The following is a 22,839-nucleotide window of genomic DNA, read 5'->3' on the forward strand; positions in this document are numbered from 1 at the left end:
TACAGATTATCAATTTGATAAGATAGTTTTTTCAAAATTAGGGGGAGAAAATAGTGACATCAAATGAGAAATTTTATGAAAAATTCATCACTATCTCATCTTGATCCACGTACTTCTATTTGTGAGCAAGAAGTACAAAATATTATTCATCTGTAGAGAATTGCAAATCAAATGCCGGACGCATTTATAGATTTGAAAAGGATTACTAAATGACATATTCCTGCAGAGAATGTCTCGATTTGAATTGATGTCTCTAAAGGACTATCCACTAGTGTCATAGCTAATGAATCTAAAGCATGCTTGAAGTGTGGTAGACAATTAGGTTCTAAGGATCGAAATCCTAGAAAAATTAAAAAAATGGTCAAGATGACACTACAAAAGATCCTCATATGGAAGCTCAAGATTTGAGCAATGTTGATATTCGTGAAGGAATAAATGAGCTTGAGACTTAAAAAAATGATGAACTATCCATAAATTTATGTGATGTTGAAACTAATTTGAGTCGATCTGAAATAGTCGTGGATCATGTCTTTGCATATAATGTTACAACAAAAATCATGCAAGATAGCGAGGATCTTGAACCTCGATCTGTCACAGAATGTCGATAAAGAAATGACTAGCCAAAATGGCAAGAAACAATTCAATCTGAATTGAATTCACTTGCCAAATGTGAAGTTTTTGGACCTATAACTCAAACATCTAATAGTGTTAAGCCTGTTGGCTATAAATGAGTTTTTGTGCAAAAAAGAAATGAGAAAATGAAATACAAAGGTATAAAGCATGCCTTGTTACATAAGAATTTTCACAATAGACTGGTGTCGATTATGATGAGACATATTCACCAGTTATGGATGCAATAACATTACGTTATCTTATTAGTTTCACTATCCATGAGAGACTTAAAATGCATTTGATGGATGTGGTAACAACGTATCTATATGGATCACTTGATAATGAGACATACATGAAAATTCGAGAAGGATTTAAAATGCCAAAAATATATAGTTCAAAGCCTCGGAAAATGTATTCCATTAGATTGCAAAGATCATTATATGGTTTGAAGCAATCTGGATGCATGTGGTATAACCATCTTAGTGAATATTTGTCTAAAGAAGGTTATACGAATGATGAAATTTGCCCATGTGTTTTCATAAAGAAAACAACGTCGGAGTTTGTTATACTTGTTGTCTATGTTGATGACATAAACCTTATTGAAACACCAATAGAACTTCAAAAGGCAATTGATTACCTAAAGAAAGAATTTGAGATGAAAGATCTCGGAAAGACAAAGTTATGCCAGGGTTTGCAAATTGAACATTTGACAAATGGGATCTTTGTCCATCAATCTGCCTACACAAAAAAGGTGTTAAAACAATTCTATATGGATGGAGCATATCCATTAAGTACTCAGATGGTTGTTCGATCACTTGATATGAATAAGGATCCATTTCGATCTCAAGAAAAGAATAAGGAACTCCTTGATCTTGAAATACCATATCTTAGTGCAATTGGTGCATTAATATATCTTGCAAATACTACAAGGCCTGATATTGTCTTTTCAGTTAATTTGCCAGCAAAGTATAGTTCTGCTCCTACTAGGAGACATTGAAATGAGATCAAACACATATTACAGTATCTAAAGGGGACTACCGATATGGGTTTATTTTATTCTAAAGATTGCAGTTCCGATCTTGTTGGTTATGCTGATGCTGGGTACTTATCTAACTCGCATAAAGCTCGGTCTCAAACAGGCTATGTGTTCATTTGTGGGGGTACTTCCATATCTTGGAGATCAACAAAGCAGTTTATCGTAGCCACTTCATTGAATCACGCTAAGATTATAACTATTCATGAAGCAAGCCGAAAGTGTGTGTGGTTGAGGTCCATAATACATCTCATTCGAGAAAAATGTGGTTTAAAATGTGACAATGTACCCACAATTTTATATAGAGATAATGCAGCATGCATAGCACATCTTAAGGGAGGATTCATAAAAGGAGATAGAACGAAACACAGATCATCAAAGCTTTTCTATATACATGAGCTACAAAAGAATGGTGATATTAACGTGCAACAGAATCGTTCAAGTGATAACGTGGTTGATTTATTCACCAAGTCTCCTCCAATTGTATTTTTCAAGAAGATCGTGCACAAGATCGGGATGCAAAGTTCAAGGATGTTCTCATTAGAGGGAGCAAATACGCGTTGTACTCTTTTTCCCTTTCAAGGTTTTGTCCCACTGAGTTTTCCTTGTAATGTTTTTGATGAGGCAACCTATATGCGTATTATTAGAGATGTGTACTCTTTTTCCTTTACTAGATTTTTTTTCCACTGAGTATTTTCTAATAAGGTTTTAATGAGGCATATTATCTATCTAGATATTCAAGGGGAGTGTTATAAATGTATTTACATTATAGTGAATGTCTACCAAGATCTAGTTGATATCTATCAGGATTTAAAGTATCTGTCTTATAGTCAGAACTAGGAGTAAATTGAGCTTCCTTGGTTGTAAATCATCCTCAACAATCTTATGATTTTTTATCCCTCAAGAGAAATAAAGAAAGTTTCTTCTCTTCTCTCTATTTATTCTTCTTCTTTATTTTTTATTATTTCATAACAATATTTGAGTAAAAAATCAACCCTGAGTAAATAGACGAGCTTACTCTTCCATTATTTTAAATTTTAAAAACCACTGTAGCAAATAGCAATAGCAAAAATAATTCAAACTCATCCTTACCTCACCAATTGTTTGTTCCTCAGTTGTCACTCCTCCCCCGCTTGCTTTTCTGTAGTTCTTCTTTGTCTTAAAGAAGAAGAAATGAAGTTTCACATACATAGACAATGATAGTAGTAATAAAAGTTAGCTAGCCGAGTCAACAAAAGCAGTGAAGCTTCTCTCTCACTACCATTTTACTTCAAAGCAAAATTCAAAATCAAATCCATTTACATTATTGTTTCATTCTTCTTCAATCTTCATCCATACAAATGTCTGTAACACAAATGCATCCGCAAGCGCGTCTACATTGTTAATGGCATCATCATTATCATCATCGTCATCGAGAGGGCGAAGTAATTCACCATTTCACTACCATAAACCTTCAACTCCTTACTCATCATCATCTTCATCTTCATCTTCATCATCCATCATGAACAACGGTCGAATGCTTCCACGATCATATTCCTCATCAATGACTTCATTTTATGGCTCTGGAAATAGCTACAATTCCAGATCCATGACTCCAAGTCACAGTCGTTCCGATTCGGTGTACTCACAAGGTTACGAAAATCGGACCCCGGTTAGTTACCCATCGGAAGAAGAGATGATTGATGAACCACCTGAAATGTCTAGATCCGGTGATAGTATTTCTGTTACTGTTAGGTTTCGGCCAATGAGGTCTGTTTTGGATCTGCTTCAACTAATTTTAGATATATGTACAGCTGAACTTTAGCCGCTGAGCTTAGGGATTTGAGGACAATGTAGTAAGTATTTGAATTTGTTGTAATTGTGGTGACAGTGAACGAGAGTATCAGAAGGGCGATGAAATTGCGTGGTATGCCGATGGTGGTAAAACTGTGCGGAACGAGTATAATCCAGCTACAGCCTATGCATTTGGTACAATTCTAGATTCTTTTGGGTTTCACTTTGATTCTGATTCTGCTTGCCGTGAAAATTCTTCTACATTAATTTGGGAATAATGTCAAATTTATTCGTGATTTGGAAAACAATTGCTTAGGAATTAGATTTCCTTTGAAGTTCATATTGTTATTTTGGTAATGTTTGTATTACTCTTGTTATTTCTTGTCCTTCGACTTCTGTTATCTGTTGTTTCTTGTGCTTCAACTGTCGTTATTATTTTATGTGGTACTGCTCCCTTATTATCCACTGTTGTTATAACTATCTGTTGATTTTTATTGAACCGAGGGTCTACTGAAACAGCCTCTACCTCTAAGGTAGGGGGGATATGGTCTGCATACACTTTACCCTCCCCAGACCCCACTTTGTGGGATTACACTGGGTATATTGTTGCTGAATTAGATTTTCCTTGAAGTTCATATAGTTGTTTTGGTAATGTTTGTTTTGATGTTGGGTAGATAGAGTGTTTGGACCTCAAACAAGTACTCAGGATGTTTATGAAGTAGCGGCTCAACCTGTGGTTAAGGCTGCAATGGAAGGCATACATGGTATTTTTTTCTTGGGACTGAATTGTCATCGTTTAAGTGCGACACTTTATGCTGTCCTATTTAATTGAATTGATCTTTTTTTTTTTGACATGAGACCTGCTGATTATGTAGGCACAGTATTTGCTTACGGAGTCACAAGTAGTGGAAAAACACACACTATGCATGTAAGTTAATTTTCCTTTGTGTTATATCCTTTCTTCCTTGAATTGAAAGAAAGTTTACCGACTCAGTTACATTGCCAATGAACTCTCTAGGTACTTTTGGTTGTTAACTATTGGCAGTCCTGCTGTCCTGCAATACTGCATAATCTTTAATTTGTTGCATGTTATGTTGAAACTTGATGGTTAAATTGTAGTAGCTAGCTTTAGTATCCTCTTTGCTCATTGAAGTTGTTTTTCGTCTTCCCAACTCCACTCTGCCCAACTGCACAAGTTATTGTTATCTGAATGTTGATTCTTGGAATTTTGCTTTCAACAGGGAGATCACAGTTCTCCAGGCATAATTCCTTTGGCAATAAAGGATGTTTTTAGCATCATTCAAGATGTAAGTAAGCCTAGAAGTTCACCTCATTCTGAGAATTTGGTGCTTCATTTTTTTGTCTAGAATGATACCTTTGAGTGATGACATTGTTCAATTTCCTCATTCATCCTTCCATGAGTGTTAAGGAACCATGTTTGTTTCAAGTTCTAATTGATTATTCCACGGGAAGTGATACCAACTCTTAAAATTTTCAGACTCCTGGACGGGAATTCTTACTTCGGGTGTCGTATATTGAAATCTACAATGAGGTTAGTATGGTGCACATCAGCAGATATTTTCACATACACTGTAGTGACATTGATTAGAAAGGGAAACAAATATTATGCTTTGCACGATTGTTCCTGCTTGGATGAGCATCTATTGTTGCTATGCTACATCTGTTTAGATTTTGAGCTAATGTTTTGTAGCTGCATCATGAACTTCTCTGACGCGAACTGAAATACTGTTTAGTGTATATTTAGCATCTATCTTTATAAACTTGTCACTCCTAAACCTTTCTAACTTTCTCATACCAATATTTAATACAATTAATTTATCTACTATCCTTATTTATGATGTCAGGTTATCAATGATTTGCTGGACCCTACTGGCCAGAATTTGCGTGTCAGGGAAGATGCACAGGTTTTTGTGCTACTAAGACTTGCTTTTTAGACGCATTTGGCAAGGTTTTTTTTGGTTGTTTCTAAAGAGCCAGTTTTTCTTGAAGCTATGAATCTGGTCATTTTGATGTTTCTTTCTACATTTCTTGTCAGAAGATGAGAATAGTGTTTCATATTAGGGATCTGGGGACTGGATGTAGCGCTGTACCTATAGACAACCATTTAAGAAAATAATAGAAAACAGTTGCACAAAAATAATGATGTCTCCGAACCGCTTGACACTAGCATGTGAGTAAATTTAGCTTGTACTGTTGTGCACCTCATAAATATCTTGAGTTGCTATTGACCCTGAAAGTGAATCAAGAAACAAACTGAACCTACCCTGTGTTATATTTACGATGGTTGCTGCGTATTGTCCTTCACTTCTTTTCATCACCTAAGATATAGTTCCCAAGGTTTAGTTTTTCTACCTTGTATTAGGTTTAGGACGTTTGTTCATATTGTTATTTCACTACCTAAGCAACAGATCTGGGTTTTTGTCAGGAGCTGACCTCGATTACATAACTAAAACTCAATGAAAGTCAATAAAACTCAGAGAGATTCAACAATCTCAGAACAACAAGTTTTTTTGGGGCAATTTTCTATATTCAACTTAACAGAATCTAACTGAAATTACATGGTAACTAAAAGAAAAATAAACTGAAATTGTGAATCGCCATGGATCTCCAACCTGTAATTAATAGAAGAGAATTAGAAGGAGAAGAAGAAGAGATGTGAGCAAGGAATGAATGAATTTCTGTTAGAGGAGAGAGAGAGGAGAGCATGAGGAAAATACCAATTTGATCAATGCCTCTTCTCTCTCCTGGAAGTTGCTTTTAACCGTGACTTGAGCTGAGGTGGAGTGTGCTGACGTGGCATAATTTGGGTCCTTGCACTTCATTTAATTACTTCTAACCTCAGTTGTTGCTTCCACTCACCCAAAAGCCTTCTAACTAATTATCAGAATTTCAACTACTATTTGAATTAATCAGCTATACTTTTTGAATTAACAGCTCAACCATGACAGTTTTCCTCTCTCTAATTTTTCCTTATAAGAGATGTTTATGTTGCTGTTTAGTTGATTCTATTGTTAAGATGTAGTTCTTAATATTTCACTCATGATATAAATATGCAGGGTACTTATGTTGAGGGTATAAAGGAGGAAGTTGTTTTGTCACCCGGCCATGCTCTTTCGTTCATTGCTGCTGGGGAAGGTAATTATTGTATATGTTCCAAATCTTTCTCTTCAAACCTGGTGTTCATGGCCAAGGCCATGTTACAGACAATTTATATTGATTTGTATCATTTGTATTGCAGAGCACCGTCATGTTGGTTCAAATAATTTCAATTTGTTCAGCAGCCGCAGTCACACAATATTTTCTTTGGTAAGTAGCTCATGATGGTTAATTGTCATATAATCGCTTTTTCAACCTGAAATACTGCTAAGTTACTGTTGAGAAATATATGACTAATAAATACTTTCCAGTGAAAATTACATGTTGAGAGGTTATTTCAACTTACTTGGTGACTGAAAAAGGGCATGGAAGACACAGCTATAAATCGAAGATTCTAAAAGTCACCGTAGATAATAGACACTTGGCAGAAGATTTATATGTCTTCAACTTTCTCGGATATTTAAATAGAACCCAGTTGGAAGTTGGATGTTGCAGGTTCCTTGCGATCTTAGGCAATTACAAGAGAAGATAATGCAATACTCACTAAATTTTTTGTATTATATGGATTCCCACAAAGTTGGAATCATGTCATCTTCTTTGCACTTCCCCCATGACATCTCTTTTTGAATATGTCTATGTAATTTATGTCCTGATTGTTGATATATCATATTCGAGAGAAGTTGGGAGAAGAGGTGTTGAGATGGATGTGTGGGCTTACCAGGAAAGATTGGGTTAAAAATGATTATTCGAGAGAAGGTGGGAGTGGTTTCGGTGGAAGACAAGATGCGGGAAGTGAGGTTGAGATGGTTCAGGCATGTGATGAAGAGGTATTCGGATGCTCCAATACGGAGGTGTGAGAGGCTGGCTAGGAATGGTTTTAGGCGGGGTTGAGGTAGGCCGAAGAAATATTGGAGGAAGGTGATTGGGCATGACATGGAGTAGTTATAGCTTATAGAGAACATGACTGTGGAGGATGCGAATTAGGGTAGAGGGTTAGTGGGCAGGTGTGCGTCCTTATTGGAGTGCGTTGTTTGTATTTGTGCTTGTAGTCATAATGTTATGCATGTGTTGTGTAGTTTCTTGTTCGTGGTGTTCTGGTGATGTTTGTGATTTTGGATAGATAGTTTATTGTATTACTTTGTGGATGTCTTGTTTCTTTTATTATCTAGCGGTGTGTTATCCATTTTGTTGTTTGTTTTATGTTTTTTGTTTGTTATGTTGTTATTTGTCCTGAGCCGGGGTCGGAAACGGCCTCTCTACTTCATTTGAGGTAGTGGTATGGATTGCGTACACTTTACCCTCCCTAGACCACACTTTGTGGGGATAAGCTGGGTAGGTTGTTGTTGTTGTATTGTTAATATATCATATGCTATCTGTTGCTACAACTGTGTTGGGTCTGTGGTCATACTATTCAGTTTGGTTACTTTTACTTTATAGTTCTCCCTCCCTGCTTGAATTTTTCAACATTCACATTGTGCTTGGTTTTTGTGGTCCAATCTTGTATGTTCACTTGCTTGCACATTTGCAGATGATTGAAAGTAGTGCCCATGGTGATGAGTATGATGGAGTGATCTTCTCACAGCTCGTATGGCTACTTGCACTGTTTGTTCAGTATTCAAATGCCAACCCTTACATTATAGCATCTCACTCTTTTTCTTTTTCTTTTTTGCCCCTTAGAACCTGATTGATTTAGCAGGGTCTGAGAGCTCTAAAACTGAAACAACAGGATTACGGAGAAAAGAAGGATCATACATAAACAAAAGTCTGCTCACACTAGGAACTGTACGTACTTTAAGCATCCCTCATTGACCATTTCTGTGATGGTTTCCCACAAAAATTATATGATGGCACAGTTGTCATAATCAGTTTCTCGTCGTTGCCTAGCATAATCATTTTACTTTTCAGGCTGTGCTAAAAATTATAATAATCTGATTGTAAAGCTGATGCATTGATTATGCTCTCACGTATTAGGTCATTGGAAAACTAAGTGAAGGGAAGGCATGTCATGTTCCTTATCGGGACTCTAAACTTACTCGTCTACTCCAATCATCGCTGAGTGGACATGGACATGTTTCTGTAAGTATGATGAGTGCATACAAGGAGTTCTATTCTGTTCTTCATATCTTTTATTTGTTCAGCTTCAATGATGTGCAGCTGTGCATCTTTAGCATCTTAGCTCTCCATTCTTTTTCCTTCAAATGAATAATGTGGCACACTCTTGGCAGCTGATATTCACGGTGCTTGCTGTGACATTAATTGCTTCACAGGTAGGATGGCTAATTTCTCTCCTTTTTGTTTTCTGCAGCTCATATGTACTGTTACTCCTGCTTCAAGCAATATGGAGGAAACACATAATACATTAAAGTTCGCAAGTAGGGCTAAACGTGTTGAAATTTTTGCATCACGCAACCAGGTTTGCCCTTTTAGCATTGCTTCTGTTTTGTAGAATTGCAATAGAGAAGGCTGACAGTTCAACGTGTAATTCTTTCAGATAATTGATGAGAAGTCTCTGATTAAGAAATATCAGAGGGAAATATCATTTCTGAAACAAGAGCTTGATCAGCTAAGAAGGGGGATGCTTGTAGGTGTCAATCATGAAGAAGTTCTGAACTTGAGACAGCAGGTATGATTTTAAGTTAAATGATGTGTTACAGACTCTCCATAGGTAGATGTGATTGTGTCAAACTAATTGCATATTTATATGTCTCCTATTAGTTGCTTTAGGGTGTTCTTCTTTTAACATAAATGGGTTCTGTACTGAATTACTTATTCTCGTTCATTTTACAGTTGGAAGAGGGACAAGTGAAAATGCAATCAAGATTAGAAGAGGAAGAGGAAGAGAAGGCAGCTCTACTTAGTCGGATACAGAGGCTAACTAAACTGATCCTTGTTTCTTCAAAGAATTCAATTCCAGGTTATTTGGGTGATGTTGCTGCTCAACAAAGGAGTCCTGCTTCTGAAGATGATGTAGGCTTCTCTTTGTTGTATTATCATGATTGTTTTCTTATTCCAATCTTTATTTGCTCAACCTCTGTGCATAGTTTGGATTTTAATCTGGATGATTGCTTTAACAACAACAACAACAACAAACCCAGTGTATTCCCACCTAGTGGGGTCTGGGGAGGGTAAGATGTACGCAGTCCATACCTCTACCTCTGATGAAGTAGAAAGGCTGTTTCCGATAGACTCCCGGCTCAAGGCACGAGATACCACACAAACACATAGTAAAGCACAGAAGCAGATTACATAACATAAATACGGCACCCATAAGGAATATAAAACAGAGGAAAGCAGAGGAAAGCACACAGATTCGTAATAAACATGGAACACTGAATACGGAATCATAACAGGAATAAAACCCCCACCAAGTAATTCCCTACACTAGCGACCCAAACTGGCCCTAATCCTCTGCCGTAATTCGCGCCCTCCAGACCTTCCTATCTAGGGTCATGTCCTCGGTGAGCTGTAACTGTTCCATGTCCTGCCTAATCACCTCACCCCAGTACTTCTTCGGCCTATCCCTACCCCGCCTAAAACCATCCAACGCTGGCCTCTCACACCTACGGACCGGGGCATCCATGCCCCTCCTCTTCACGTGTCCGAACCATCTCAATCGTGCTTCCCGCATCTTGCATTCCACTGAAGTCACACCAACCTTCTCCCGGATAGTCTCATTCCGAACTCTATCCCCTCGAGTCAGTCCACACATCCAGCGCAACATCCGCATTTCTGCCACCTTCATTTTTTGGATGTGGGAGTTCTTAACTGGCCAATACTCCGCTCCATACAGCAAGGCCGGACGGACTACCACCCTGTAGAATTTGCCTTTAAGCTTGGACGGCACCTTCTTATCACACAGCACCCCCGACGCGAGTTTCCACTTCATCCATCCCGCCCCAATACGGTGCGAGACATCCTCGTCAATCTCACCGTTACTCTGGATCACGGACCCGAGATACTTGAACTTATCCCTCTTACATACCTCCTGTGCTTCCAGCTTCACTACTACCTCATTCTCTCGCCTCACGTCATTAAACTTGCATTCCACATACTCTGTCTTGCTTCTGCTCACCCTGAACCCTTTAGACTCAAGAGTTTGCCTCCACACCTCTAATTTGTCATTCACACCCCCTCGAGTCTCATCTATCAGAACTACATCGTCTGCAAAAAGCATACACCACGGCACCTCCCCTTGAATACGCCGCGTCAACACATCCATCACTAACGCAAACAAAAAGGGACTAAGAGTAGATCCCTGATGCAATCCTGTCAGGACAGTGAAATGCTCTGAGTCTCCTCCCGCCGTCCTCACCTGGGTTTTCGCTCCCTCATACATATCCTTAATTACTCTGATATATGCCTGCGGTACTCCACTCACCTCCAAGCATCTCCAAAGCACCTCCCTGGAGACTTTGTCGTAAGCCTTTTCCAGGTCGATAAACACCATGTGCAGATCCTTCTTCCTTTCCCTATACTGCTCCACCAACCTCCGTACCAGGTGGATTGCCTCCGTCGTCGAGCGGCCGGGCATAAATCCGAACTGGTTTTCCGAAATAGACACTATCCGTCTCAGCTTCACCTCGACCACTCTCTCCCAGATCTTCATAGAGTGACTCAATAACTTAATCCCCCTATAGTTATTGCAACTCTGAATGTCCCCCTTATTCTTATAGAGAGGGATCATGGTACTCCACCTCCACGCCTCGGGCATCTTTGCCATCCTGAAAATTTCATTAAACAATCCAGTCAACCACCTTACACCAGCCTCTCCAACGAACTTCCAAAACTCCATCGGTATCTCATCCGGCCCCGTCGCCCTACCCCTTCGCATCCTGCGGACAGCCTGTCTAACCTCTTCTACCTTAAAACGTCTACAATAGCTAAAATCCCGACACTCCTCTGAGTGCTCCAGTTCCCCTAACACAATAGCTCTATCCCCTTCGTCATTCAAGAGCCTATGAAAGTACGACTGCCATCTCTTCTTTATGTGGCCGTCCTCCACCAACACTCTACCGTCCTCCCCCTTAATGCACCTCACCTGATCGAGGTCACGACCCTTCCTCTCCCTAGCCTTAGCGAGTCTAAACAACTTTTTCTCCCCTCCTTTCCCCTGTAACCCTGCATACAAGCTCTCAAAAGCGGCCGTCTTAGCTGCCGTGACCGCTGACTTCGCCTCCTTCCTCGCTAGCTTGTACTCTTTCCTGTTTACCCGCTTCTCTTCTTCGTCCTTACTTTCCACTAACTTAGCATACGCCCTTTTAAGATTCTGCAATTTATTATGCACTGTGAAAGATGGTTTATTTAATGAGTTTATATTCTTCATTTTAACATGCTCAACTCAATAATATTGGAATGGAATATAAACTATTCCTCTCTCCTTCCAGTTATTATTTGTACAGACATTCTCTGCCTTTATCTGATCTAGGATAGAACTCCTTTCTTGTGTATTGAAATCTTCTATTTTCGACCGTTCTTCAGAAAATGGACAGTTCTATGGTCACAGATAGCGAGAATCAGAAAGACCCTTCGTCAGATAGTTCTGATTTAAAACACAAAAGATCCTCTAGCAAGTTGAATGATGATATATCACAGGCTGGAAGTGCAGTTACTGAATTGATGGAGATGGGTGAACTTCTCGGTGGTTCTTCCTGTGGTTCAAAGCTGCCCATAGTATGTTGTTTCAGCCTTTTCTTTCTTTCACAATTTAAAAACTTTTAAGTGGAGGCTGCTTATTTTGTTGTTATTAATTCAAAATGCCAATTGAGTGCATGTGAATCTTAATCCGTTTCACGAACTTGGAAAGATTTGCAAGTCAACATTTGCAGTTTTTCTTGTTCATTAAGGTGAATTATTTTACTGAAAAATGCAACTTCTAAGACAGAGCTGAGGTCTACTGAAGCTTTAAGCACAAAGCATAATTCAGGCACACGTTTCAGTAGGAAACAGTGCAAATGAAAAAAGAAAGTCGAGAGAATATATGGAAAGCAACTGAAGTGAAACTCTATACACAAACAGCATTATAAGGGCAAATGAACAGAAATCTGTAATTAAGTGAAATGTATGAGCAAAACTATGTTAATCAAGTTCATAACTCATTTTGAAATTTGGTTAGATTAAAAATGATGCAAATTTAAATTTCTAATTCAGATTTTTTTTCATTTCTAGCCCCAAATTTCTTAAATAATTTTCTTAATTATTTCTATAATCATTCTTTATGTTCCCTTAATAATTAAAATATTGATTTAGCATTTATACTTTCCTTTAGTGCTGCCACTTCAGAAAGCATGGCTTTGGCTCTGAGGTGCTTGCCTTAGCATGTTGGTTTATGTATTGAAGCTTCACCTAATCCTTTTTAACTTAGCCTTAGCATTCACCGTAGCTTATGCCATCTCACTCACCACCTTAAGCATGATTGATCATGAGTTTTCACCATTGTGCTTGCTATTCTTTTATTTTAATAATAATTTTATACATAATAAGGATATTTTTAAAAGAAAGTTACAAACTCGTCATCTACACACCAAACTTAGTGTACAATTTACCCAATCCAATTGACAATCCCATAGGCCCCAATAGATCAGAATTTATCAAATGACTCGTATAACTGACCTCAACTAGATTTGATTGATTGGTTGATATTCCACAATACCATCTCTCCTCAATCCATTCACTATCTCCTTGGCTAATGGTTCCTTCACTATGATCTATATATTATAATCCACTTCTATACCGTCTATTGACTAAGTGACCCTATGAATTTGGGGAAATGATTATTTGTTTATATGTTAAGTCAGTATAGCTGGAACATCTTTCTAGCCCTTTGTCTGATGCGTTGAACAAATCATATATGGTGCAACATGATGATTTTGTCTGTTTTGGATGAGTACAGGAAGGTATCTCAATGTCAGATGAAATGGACCTCCTGGCTGAGCAAGTTAAGATGCTTAGCGGAGAGATTGCATTCAGCAGTAGTACATTGAAGCGGTTGATGGAGCAATCTGAAAATGATCCCGAGAGTTCAAAAAATCAAGTATGCATTATTTTGTTATTCTTTTTCTATCTTCAAAACAATTTGATGGTTAAATTGAACGGGAACAATGATTTCTTTGTTTGCTATAATCAATTGCGTGTAATCGTGGTCCATTTTAGATTTTCTTCCAAAAGGACAGTCTTTTGATTATTGTATTGTTAAATATGAATTTATCGTTTGATTCTTATCACAAAATTCTGGGTTTCGTGTTTTTCTGTTAAGTTTCGAGCTTATTCTCTTCCAATGCCATTACCAAAATGATACAGCATCTCAAATATTTAAGGCCCCAGGATTTTTATGTCATAATTGCATGAAAAAGAGTCTTGTTCTTTATAAATATTCTGGTTTTCCTTATGCAATGCAGCTGTATGAATGGAAGTTACTTATTCATTTTTATTGTCTATGTAATTTTGCATTTGTGTTTAGGATCAGGACTCATTTATGCTAACCCCTATGACAGATTGAAAATTTAGAGCGTGAAATCCAAGAAAAGAGAAATCAAATGAGGATCCTGGAACAACGCATTGTTGAAAACGGTGAAGCATCAGTTTCTAAAGCATCATTAGTTGAAATGCAGCAGGTGACCTCATATTATCCTTTTCAGCCTCATTGTTTTTCCTTTCCTTTCAAATTTGAGTCTCACATTTCTTACTTTTTGCAGACTCTGATGAAATTGATGACACAGTATAGTCAGACGGGCTTTGAGCTTGAGGTTTGCAGCAGATAAGAGTTTATTGACACCTTTTTCCTTTTAAGAAAAGACAAAAAGAAGACAAATCTAAGAAATTTGCTGTTGTCACAATCAGAGTAGTTATCTCTATTCCGAACTGTGTTTATGAGTTGATCCTCTGATGCAGATAAAATCAGCGGACAATCGGATTCTTCAGGAGGAGCTGCAAAACAAGGTCAGACACAGTGCTATTTGTCTTTGTTAGAAAAATGCATGAGCTGCAGCAGTCTTAGTTCTAAGTTATCTGTATAGAAGTTATTATCTGTTAGCAGTTATTTAGTTTCTATCTTATCTCTAGTTCTTATCCTTATCCTTAGGAGTTGGTTACTTAGTTTTAGTTAAGATTGTAAGTCATAAATAAGTTTGAATCTACAATAGAGCTGTAGTTTTTGCTTTCATCAAAATCTCTTTGGTAATTTATCAAACTCATGTTCCACTTGTTTATCAACAAGTAAAATCAGTTTCTTATGTTCTTCACTCTATGGAAACTTACAATTGGTATCAGAGCACTTATTTCTTGAGGGATTTGAGGGTGTTTCATCAAAGTAAGAATTGAAACAAGGCAAGTTTATGAAGCATGGAAGCAGAATCAAGTTTTTCAACCATGGCACCATCTGTTTTTAATGGTGATAACTATCAGATTTGGGCTGTAAGAATGGAAACTTATCTAGATGCCATGGATATGTGGGAGGCAGTTGAAGAGGATTATGAAATTCCTCCATTGCCTAACAATCCATAAAGACAGGAAAACCAGAAAATCAAAGGCAAAAGCCTGTCTATTTTCAGCAGTATCTTCTTCAATTTTCACTCGAATTATGTCTCTAAAGCCAGCCAAAGACATGGGATTATCTCAAGTCAGAATATGAAGGGGCTGAGAGGATCATAGGTCTTATAAGAGATTTCGAGATGCAGAAGATGAAAGAAACCGAAACCATAAAAGATTACTCGAAAGGCTCCTGAACATAGCAAATAGGGTAAGATTTCTTGGTTCCGTGTTTAATGATTCTCGTATTGTTGAAAAAATTCTGGTAACTGTTCCTGAAATATTTGAAGCAACCATAACTACTTTGGAAAACACCAAGGATCTGTCCAAGATCACCTTGGTGGAGTTGTTGATGCTTTGCATGCTCAAGAACAACGAAAGGTCATGAGAGATGAAGGAAATACTGAGGGAGCATTGTTTGCCAAGCCTCAAGATGGAGGCAAAAATAAAAAGAAGAACAAGAAGAATGGTGAAAACACTCCAGCTGGTACAAAAGTGGAAACACAAAGAAAAGTTTTCCTCCATGTAAGCATTGTAACAAGAAAGGCCATCCTCCATACAAGTGTTGGAGAAGGCCTGATGCTAAGTGTAGTAAACGCAATCAACTTGGGCATGAAACGGTCATTTGCAAGAACAATAATCAGCAACAAGAAGCAGATGCTCAGATTGTTGATGGAGAGGAGGAAGATCAACTCTTTGTTGCTACATGTTTTTCAAGTAAATCATCAAGTGAGTGTTGGTTGATTGATAGTAGATGTACTAATCACATGACAAACGACAAGGATCTCTTCAAGGAATTGAAGCCTACGACCATTACTAAAGTTAGAATAAGTAACGGTGAATATCTTTCTGTAAAAGGAAAAGGAACGGTTGTTATTCCAAGTCACTCAGGTACTAAAACAATTTCTGAAGTGCTATATGTACCTGAAATAGATCAGAACTTGCTTAGTGTTGGTAAATTGATGGAAAACGACTTCAAATTAAATTTTGAAGATAAACATTGCTTGATCAAGGGTGCATCAGATCAAGTAACGTTTAAAGTAGGAATGAGAGGTAAAAGTTTCTCATTAGATCTGTTTGAGGAGGAGCAGGTGGTTTTTTCAGCCGAAGAAAATGTTTTAGAAGTATGGCACAATAGACTCGAACATTATCACTATGAAAGGTTGCTTAAAATGCCAAAGGCAAAAATAGTCGAGGACCTACCTATTTTAGAAGTGAATTCTTCAAATTGCCGTGCGTGTCAATATGGGAAACAAAGCCAACTTCCATTTCCAAAGACAACTTGGAGAGCCTCAAAGAAATTGCAACTAATTCATACTGATATAGGAGGACCTCAAAGGACTCCCTCACTAAAAAATAGTCTTTACTATATCATTTTTGTTGATGATCTAACTCGCATGTGTTGGATTTACTTTCTCAAGCATAAGTCAGAGGCTGCTTGGATTTACTTTCTCAAGCATAAGTTAGAGGCTGCTAATGTCTTTCGGAAGTTCAAAGCAAAAGTATAAAATGAAGACGATTGTAAAATTCAGTCCATACGAACAGATAATGGAATGGAATATACTTCTCAATGATTCAATATTTTATGTGAGGAAGCAGAGATTCATCATTAGCTTACTACTCCGTATGCTCTATAACAAAATGGAGTAAGTGAAATAAGGAACAGATACATAATGGAGATGACCAGATGCATGTTGCACGAGAAGAACTTGCCAAAGAAATTTTGGGAAGAAGCAACAAATACATCATTTTTTCTCCAAAATAGGCTTCCCAAAAAGGTGGTGAAAGGTCAAACTCCTTTTGAAGCTTGGTATGGGTTCAAACCATCATTAAACTTCCTTAAAGTATTTGGTTGTCTCTGTTTTTCCTATGTTCCCCAGGTTAAACGAGACAAGTTAGATAAGAAATCTGTTCTAGACATTTTTATTGAATGTAGTGCAGTTTCAAAGGCGTATAAAGTTTTCCAACTGCAAACTGAAAATATAATTTTCAGTAGAGATGCGTATTTTATGTAGAATGAAAAATGGTGTTGGGAAGACTCAAAGAAATCTGTCCTAAATTCTTCGAACTCAGGAGAAAAGTTTCCTGAAGTTCCTGAAAAACAAGTATCTCTCATGGCAAGATGAAATGGTGGATCATTCACCAGTTAAAGGTACTCGATTACTCACTAATATATTTACAATGATGCAATGTGGCAGTATGTGAACCTGCTGGGTACGTTGAAGCCAAGAATGATGAAAATTGGGTGGCTGCAATGAAAGAGGAGTTGTTTATGATTGAGAAGAACATGACTTGGGAGCTTGTTGATCAACCTAAAAACAGAAATGTAATTGGGTTGAAATGGGTCTTCAGAATAAAGTTAAATACCGATGGTTCAGTCAACAAGCATAAAGCAAGACTTGTCGTTAAGGGGATATCCTCAAATTTTTGGTGTGAATTATTTTGATACATTTGCATCAATGGCTACGCTTGACACGATCAGATTATTTCTTGATTTTGCTGCACAATTGGGCTGGAAAGTGTATCAGATGGATGTCAAATTAGCATTTCTTAATGGTTTTCTCCAGGAAGAAATTTATGTTGAGCAACCCGAAGGTTTTATGGTGAAAGGAAAGAATGACAAAGTTTACAGGCTAAGAAAGGCTCTTTATGGACTTAAACAGGCACCAAGGGCTTGGTATGGTCGAATAGATGATCATTTGCTTGGGGTAAGCTTTGAAAAGAGTCTATGAGAATCTACTCTTTATGTTAAACATAATGGCATTGATATTCTTGTTGTGTCTATATATGTGGATGATGTACTAGTTACAGGGAACAATACAAAGCATATTGAGAATTTCAAGCAAGAAATGATGCCAGCCTTCGAGATGACTGATCTTGGTCTAATGCCCTATTTTCTTGGAATGGAAATCAAACAGGGACAGAATGAACTTTTCATTTGCCAGAAGAAATATGCAAAGGAAATTCTCAAGAAGTTCAACATGGAAGATTGCAAGGAGATGAGTACTCCTACGAACCAAAAAGAGAAACTAAGCAAGAATGATGGAGCAGAGAAGGTGGAGGAAAAGCCACTGCAAAGGTAGAATTTGTGGCTGCAGCAGCAGCAGCGAATCAAGCTGTGTGGTTGAGGAAAATATTTGCTACTCTGCATATGAATCAAACAAAAGGATCTGAAATATTTGTGGACAACCAATCTGCGATAGCAAATTCTCACAATTCTGTGTTTCATGCCAAAACAAAACACTTCAATATCAAGCTTTTCTTCTTGAGGGAAGTGCAAGAAACTGGTGATGTGATTCTGCTCTTTTGCAAAATCGAGGAGCAGCTGGCTGGTATCTTTACCAGGAAACAAATTTCAACTTCTCAGGAAAAAACTTGGAGTTTGCAGCTCTTAAAGCAAGGAGTGTTAGAAAAATGCATAAGAGCTGCAGCAGTCTTAGTTCTAAGTAATCTGTATAGAAGTTATTACTAGTTAGCGGTTATTTAGTTTCTATCTTATCTCTAGTTCTTATCCTTATCCTTAGGAGTTGGTTACTTAGTTTTAGTTAAGATTGTAAGTCATAAATAAGTTTGAATCTACAATAGAGCTGTAGTTTTTGTTTTCATCAAAATCTCTCTGGTAATTTATCAAACTCATGTTCCACTTGTTAATCAACAAGTACAATCAGTTTCTTATGTTCTTCACTCTTTGGAAACTTACAGTCTTCATTGCAACGTGCAAGTCAAATATTTGTCCGTGCTAAATTTTGTCGACCTTTGTATTCAATTTCTAGCTAATAGTTATTTTTTCGCAAGAGTAATGTGGCTGTTATCTTTTTGTTGTTCCAGTGTTCAGAGAACAAGGAACTGCAGGAAAAGATATATCATCTTGAGCAGCAGCTGGTTGCCGTCAAGGCTAAAAAGTCATACCCATCATCGGAACAACGTGTATCTGCCGAATATGTTGATGAACTTAGAAAGAAAATTCAGACCCAGGTTATTTTTATATAATTTTTTCTAGCAATAGACTTGGTCTGCATCTTTATATATGGACTCGAGTGGACAGGTTGCTCTTGGAGCAAACTTCTGATACAGATAGTGTCCATTCCCAGTGCTTGAAAAGGTAGGGAGCATCCGAAGCCATAAACCAACTCCTGACAGTATATGTTGCAGTGGTCTTTGATGTGATGAACAAACTTCTTTTCTATTAAAATATTTTCCTACAGATGGTCTCTCTTTGGAGCCATGTCAATATTTTAATTAGAGAAAGTTACAAAGAAGGGATCATGTGAACCTTTACAACTTCCAAAGTTTATGTACTGATGTACAAACCTCTTTGCATCAAAATGAATACAAGTGAACACTTACATTTCTCACATGATAAGCCTTGTATTATTGTTATCTGGTGTAACATTTTGTACATTATTGCTCATTGTAGAACAATCCCTTTATTATTATTCACTGCATAGACAGTTCCTACATTATAATACCCATATAAAACTAGACATACCCTAGAGGTCATACGAATGTTATTAGAACTCACTTTACGTCACTCCGCCAATGTAACTAGTTGAGAACCTTATATATTCATTCTTTGGATGTCCTTAAGATTAGAATCTAAAACGTGATGATACATCGAGACCAAAAAATATTCTAAGATATGTTCATCAGAGGAATTTCAATGATCTGATTACTGGATCTACCAGGTATACCTGTTCTCTTCTTTCTTTCCTCATCAAATGCTTTATGCTTTTCTGCTGCAAATTTTTTGTTTTACATCTTTGTATGATTAACTACCTGCAATTTCTGTTTCCGTGTGCATTTATGTTAGAATTCTTTGATTCTGTTCGTGTGTTCATACCAATTATCATATTGGATCTTTCTAACACTTCTTATATGATATGTGCATATTTTTTCCATCTTCACCTTACATTATTAACATTGAATTTGCTCTGGATGAGTTAGTATCACGGATCTTATATATTATTTTGCAATTTAAGCAGGATATTGAGAATGGTAAATTAAAGCTAGAACATGTCCAGATCGTAGAAGAAAATAGTGGGTTACATGTACAGAACCAGAAGTTGTCCGAGGAAGCGTTGTATGCAAAAGAATTAGCATCTGCTGCGGCTGTTGAACTTAAAAACTTAGCTGGTGAAGTCACAAAGCTCTCGATACAGAACACAAAACTAGAGAAGGAGTTGTTGGCTGCTCGAGAGATGTTGAATTCTCAAAGTTCTGTTGCACAAATTGGTAATGTTGGAAGCCGAAAGCATGGTGAAAACCTACGACCAGGGTGTAGAGGAGGTCGCAACTCGGCCAGAGGAAGTGAAATTTCGGGAGCAATTCATGATGACTTTGACACATGGGCCCTAGATCCTGAAAATTTGAAGATGGAGTTGCAGGCCAGAAAACAGTGGGAGGCAGCTCTGGAGGCTGTCTTGGCTGAGAAGGAAGTTGTGGAAGATGAGTACAGGAAAAAGGTTGAAGAGGGAAAGAAAAGGGAGGCAGCCTTGGAAAATGATTTAGCAAATATGTGGGTGCTTGTTGCTCAGCTGAAGAAAGACTCTGGTGCTAGGCAAGATTCAAAGCTGGCAGCTGAAAGGCAGAATGTAGAAAATAGTCTGAATAATGTTAAAATCAATGATATCAACCACAAGGAGCCTATCTTGGCTGATAGCCTAGCTGTGAATCATACAAATGCCATTGCTGAGGCTCCCAAGCAAGAACCACTTGTTGCCCGCTTGAAGGTAATTTCGATATCATTTTCTTTCACTTGTCCACGCGGATATTTACACACTTGTATGTGGCATATCAGTGTTGTTTGTCTTAATTAGATCTCCTTTTATTTATTTAGTGACCGACATCCTGGCATCCCACAAGATACTAATTCTGAAATGTTCCATAGAGTCACAAGTAGGAGCAGCAATTTAGCTTATTTTCTTTACTGGTTCTGTATGGCAATCTCTCTGCCCTCTTATGCTTCTCCATTCTCTTATCTGACAGTTTCAAAAACCCTGAAGTTTCATTGAGTTGTAGATTTTATTGGTGTCGGGGAAGAAAATAGAAAGTGACACTTGGAAGCTAGTTTGATTAGGAAAAACACAAATAGATGTGGAATTTTAAGTAGGCAAATGAATGACCGCTTGAAATTTGTGGAAGGCATGCAATTGCTTCTTTACGTGCCTTGGTTACTTCAAAAATCCGAAAGTTCTATGATCTATTACACCTGTTTCTCCAGGCCCGAATGCAGGAGATGAAGGAAAAGGAACATAGGTACTCGGGAAACGGTGATGCAAATTCACATGTATGTAAAGTGTGTTTTGAATCACCCACTGCTGCAATGCTTCTTCCATGCCGCCATTTTTGCTGTATGACTCCTTTCTCATTCTAGGCTTCTAATTTCTTTGTTCCTCACTATATGAGCTGTTCCAATATCATGAATTTTGCAGTGTGCAAGTCTTGTTCCCTTGCTTGCTTCGAGTGTCCCATTTGTCGGACAAAAATTGTGGATAGGATTTTTGCTTTTACTTGATATTGTTTTTTGAGCTCATGATTATGGTGAAGAGAAAGGTGATTGCTGATCCTCGTATTTTCTTACTTCTTACAGTTAACATTCTGAAATTAATTTTGAACTAATTGAAATTTCTTACTTTCCTGTCTTTTCTTTACTACAGGATATCATTGTCTACTCATCATTTCAGCGACATTCTTTAATTAGTTCACCCCTATATGTTGTAACCTTATAATGATATATCATTTATCCCTGTTACTTCACAAACTGTAAAATAAGACCCGACAAAGAACTGGAGGAAAGAAAGAGGAGAGGATGTAAATGAGTGTAAAATCTGAAGGTTCCAGGGAGTTGCTGTGGCATATTTATTTTGATTTCTTAACCTTCAGCTCCACTGTATAGAACAATACAAACTACCATATAGTGTTCGTCTGTATATCTTTTCTTGGAAAATGGTTAAAGTTTTTGGATCTCTTTTTACTTTTCATTTCTGGACCAATTTGGCGGGTCGTGTTTTCAGTAGCTTCCTGTTTCGTCAGAATCAAATTCTAATTTGTACAGATTTACATACAGCCATAGTGTGATCAAAGCTTTTTACACTATGCTACTTAACTGAATAAAATTATTTAATTTCAGGTTAACATAGAAGTATCAATTAGCTATGGAAAGTTGGGGAGTATTTATTTGTAGATTAACTTAAGATCTTTTACACGTGTCTTCTGTTGCTTCCCAACGGCACGACCTGTAAATCATTTTTGACTTTTGTTTTCTCATCATGTGAAACTGATTACTTTTGATATTCCCTTCTTCTTTCGGCGTTTGTTTTCCTCCGATCGGTTTCTTTTGAGTAACACTTGGCATAAATCCTTCATGTTTATCCCTAATTATTTTATTCTCTTTTTTTTTTTAAATTATAGAAAATCCCAATTCTTGAGTTTGTTTAGATACAAGTTTTATAAAGAGATACATACAACAACAACAAATCCAGTGTATTCCCACCTATTGGGGTCTGGGGGTAAAATGTACGCAGTCCATACCTCTACCTCTGATGAAGTAGAAAGGCTGTTTCCGATAGACCCCCGGCTCAAGGCACGAGATACCACACAAACACATAGTAAAGCACAGAAGCAGATTACATAACATAAATACGGCACCCATAAGGAATATAAAACAGAGGAAAGCAGAGGAAAGCACACAGATTCGTAATAAACATGGAACACTGAATACGGAATCATAACAGAAATAAAACCCCCACCAAGTAATTCCCTACACTAGCGACCCAAACTGG

The 22,839-nt window shown here is 37.5% G+C and overlaps 1 protein-coding gene across 3 annotated transcripts; it reads left to right on the top strand.

The window, feature by feature from the left end:
• Positions 1-2,647: 2,647 nt before the first annotated feature.
• LOC107845326 (kinesin-like protein KIN-7D, mitochondrial) lies at positions 2,648-22,038 on the top strand. 3 transcript variants are annotated; one of them, XM_016689586.2, is made up of 25 exons: positions 2,648-3,394; positions 3,516-3,613; positions 4,093-4,182; positions 4,294-4,346; positions 4,660-4,725; positions 4,917-4,970; positions 5,284-5,343; positions 6,496-6,574; positions 6,678-6,745; positions 8,064-8,120; positions 8,213-8,317; positions 8,507-8,611; positions 8,841-8,948; positions 9,027-9,158; positions 9,323-9,502; positions 12,014-12,205; positions 13,425-13,565; positions 14,026-14,145; positions 14,227-14,277; positions 14,423-14,470; positions 18,887-19,033; positions 20,041-20,787; positions 21,279-21,408; positions 21,490-21,610; positions 21,715-22,038. In XM_016689586.2, exons 1-24 carry the CDS (start codon positions 3,030-3,032, stop codon positions 21,570-21,572), a joined length of 3,279 nt encoding a protein of 1,092 aa, XP_016545072.2. In that variant the 5' UTR covers positions 2,648-3,029; the 3' UTR covers positions 21,573-21,610; positions 21,715-22,038. The 3 variants fall into 3 exon arrangements, with proteins under 3 accessions (XP_016545072.2, XP_047254093.1, XP_016545073.2); XM_016689587.2 differs by having other exon boundaries at positions 3,106-3,394; positions 4,097-4,182; XM_047398137.1 differs by lacking the exon at positions 12,014-12,205 and having other exon boundaries at positions 2,713-3,394.
• The last annotated feature ends 801 nt before the right edge of the window (positions 22,039-22,839 follow it).

The sequence above is a fragment of the Capsicum annuum genome, chromosome 10 (genome assembly GCF_002878395.1).
Source record: "Capsicum annuum cultivar UCD-10X-F1 chromosome 10, UCD10Xv1.1, whole genome shotgun sequence".
NCBI lineage: Eukaryota > Viridiplantae > Streptophyta > Magnoliopsida > Solanales > Solanaceae > Capsicum > Capsicum annuum.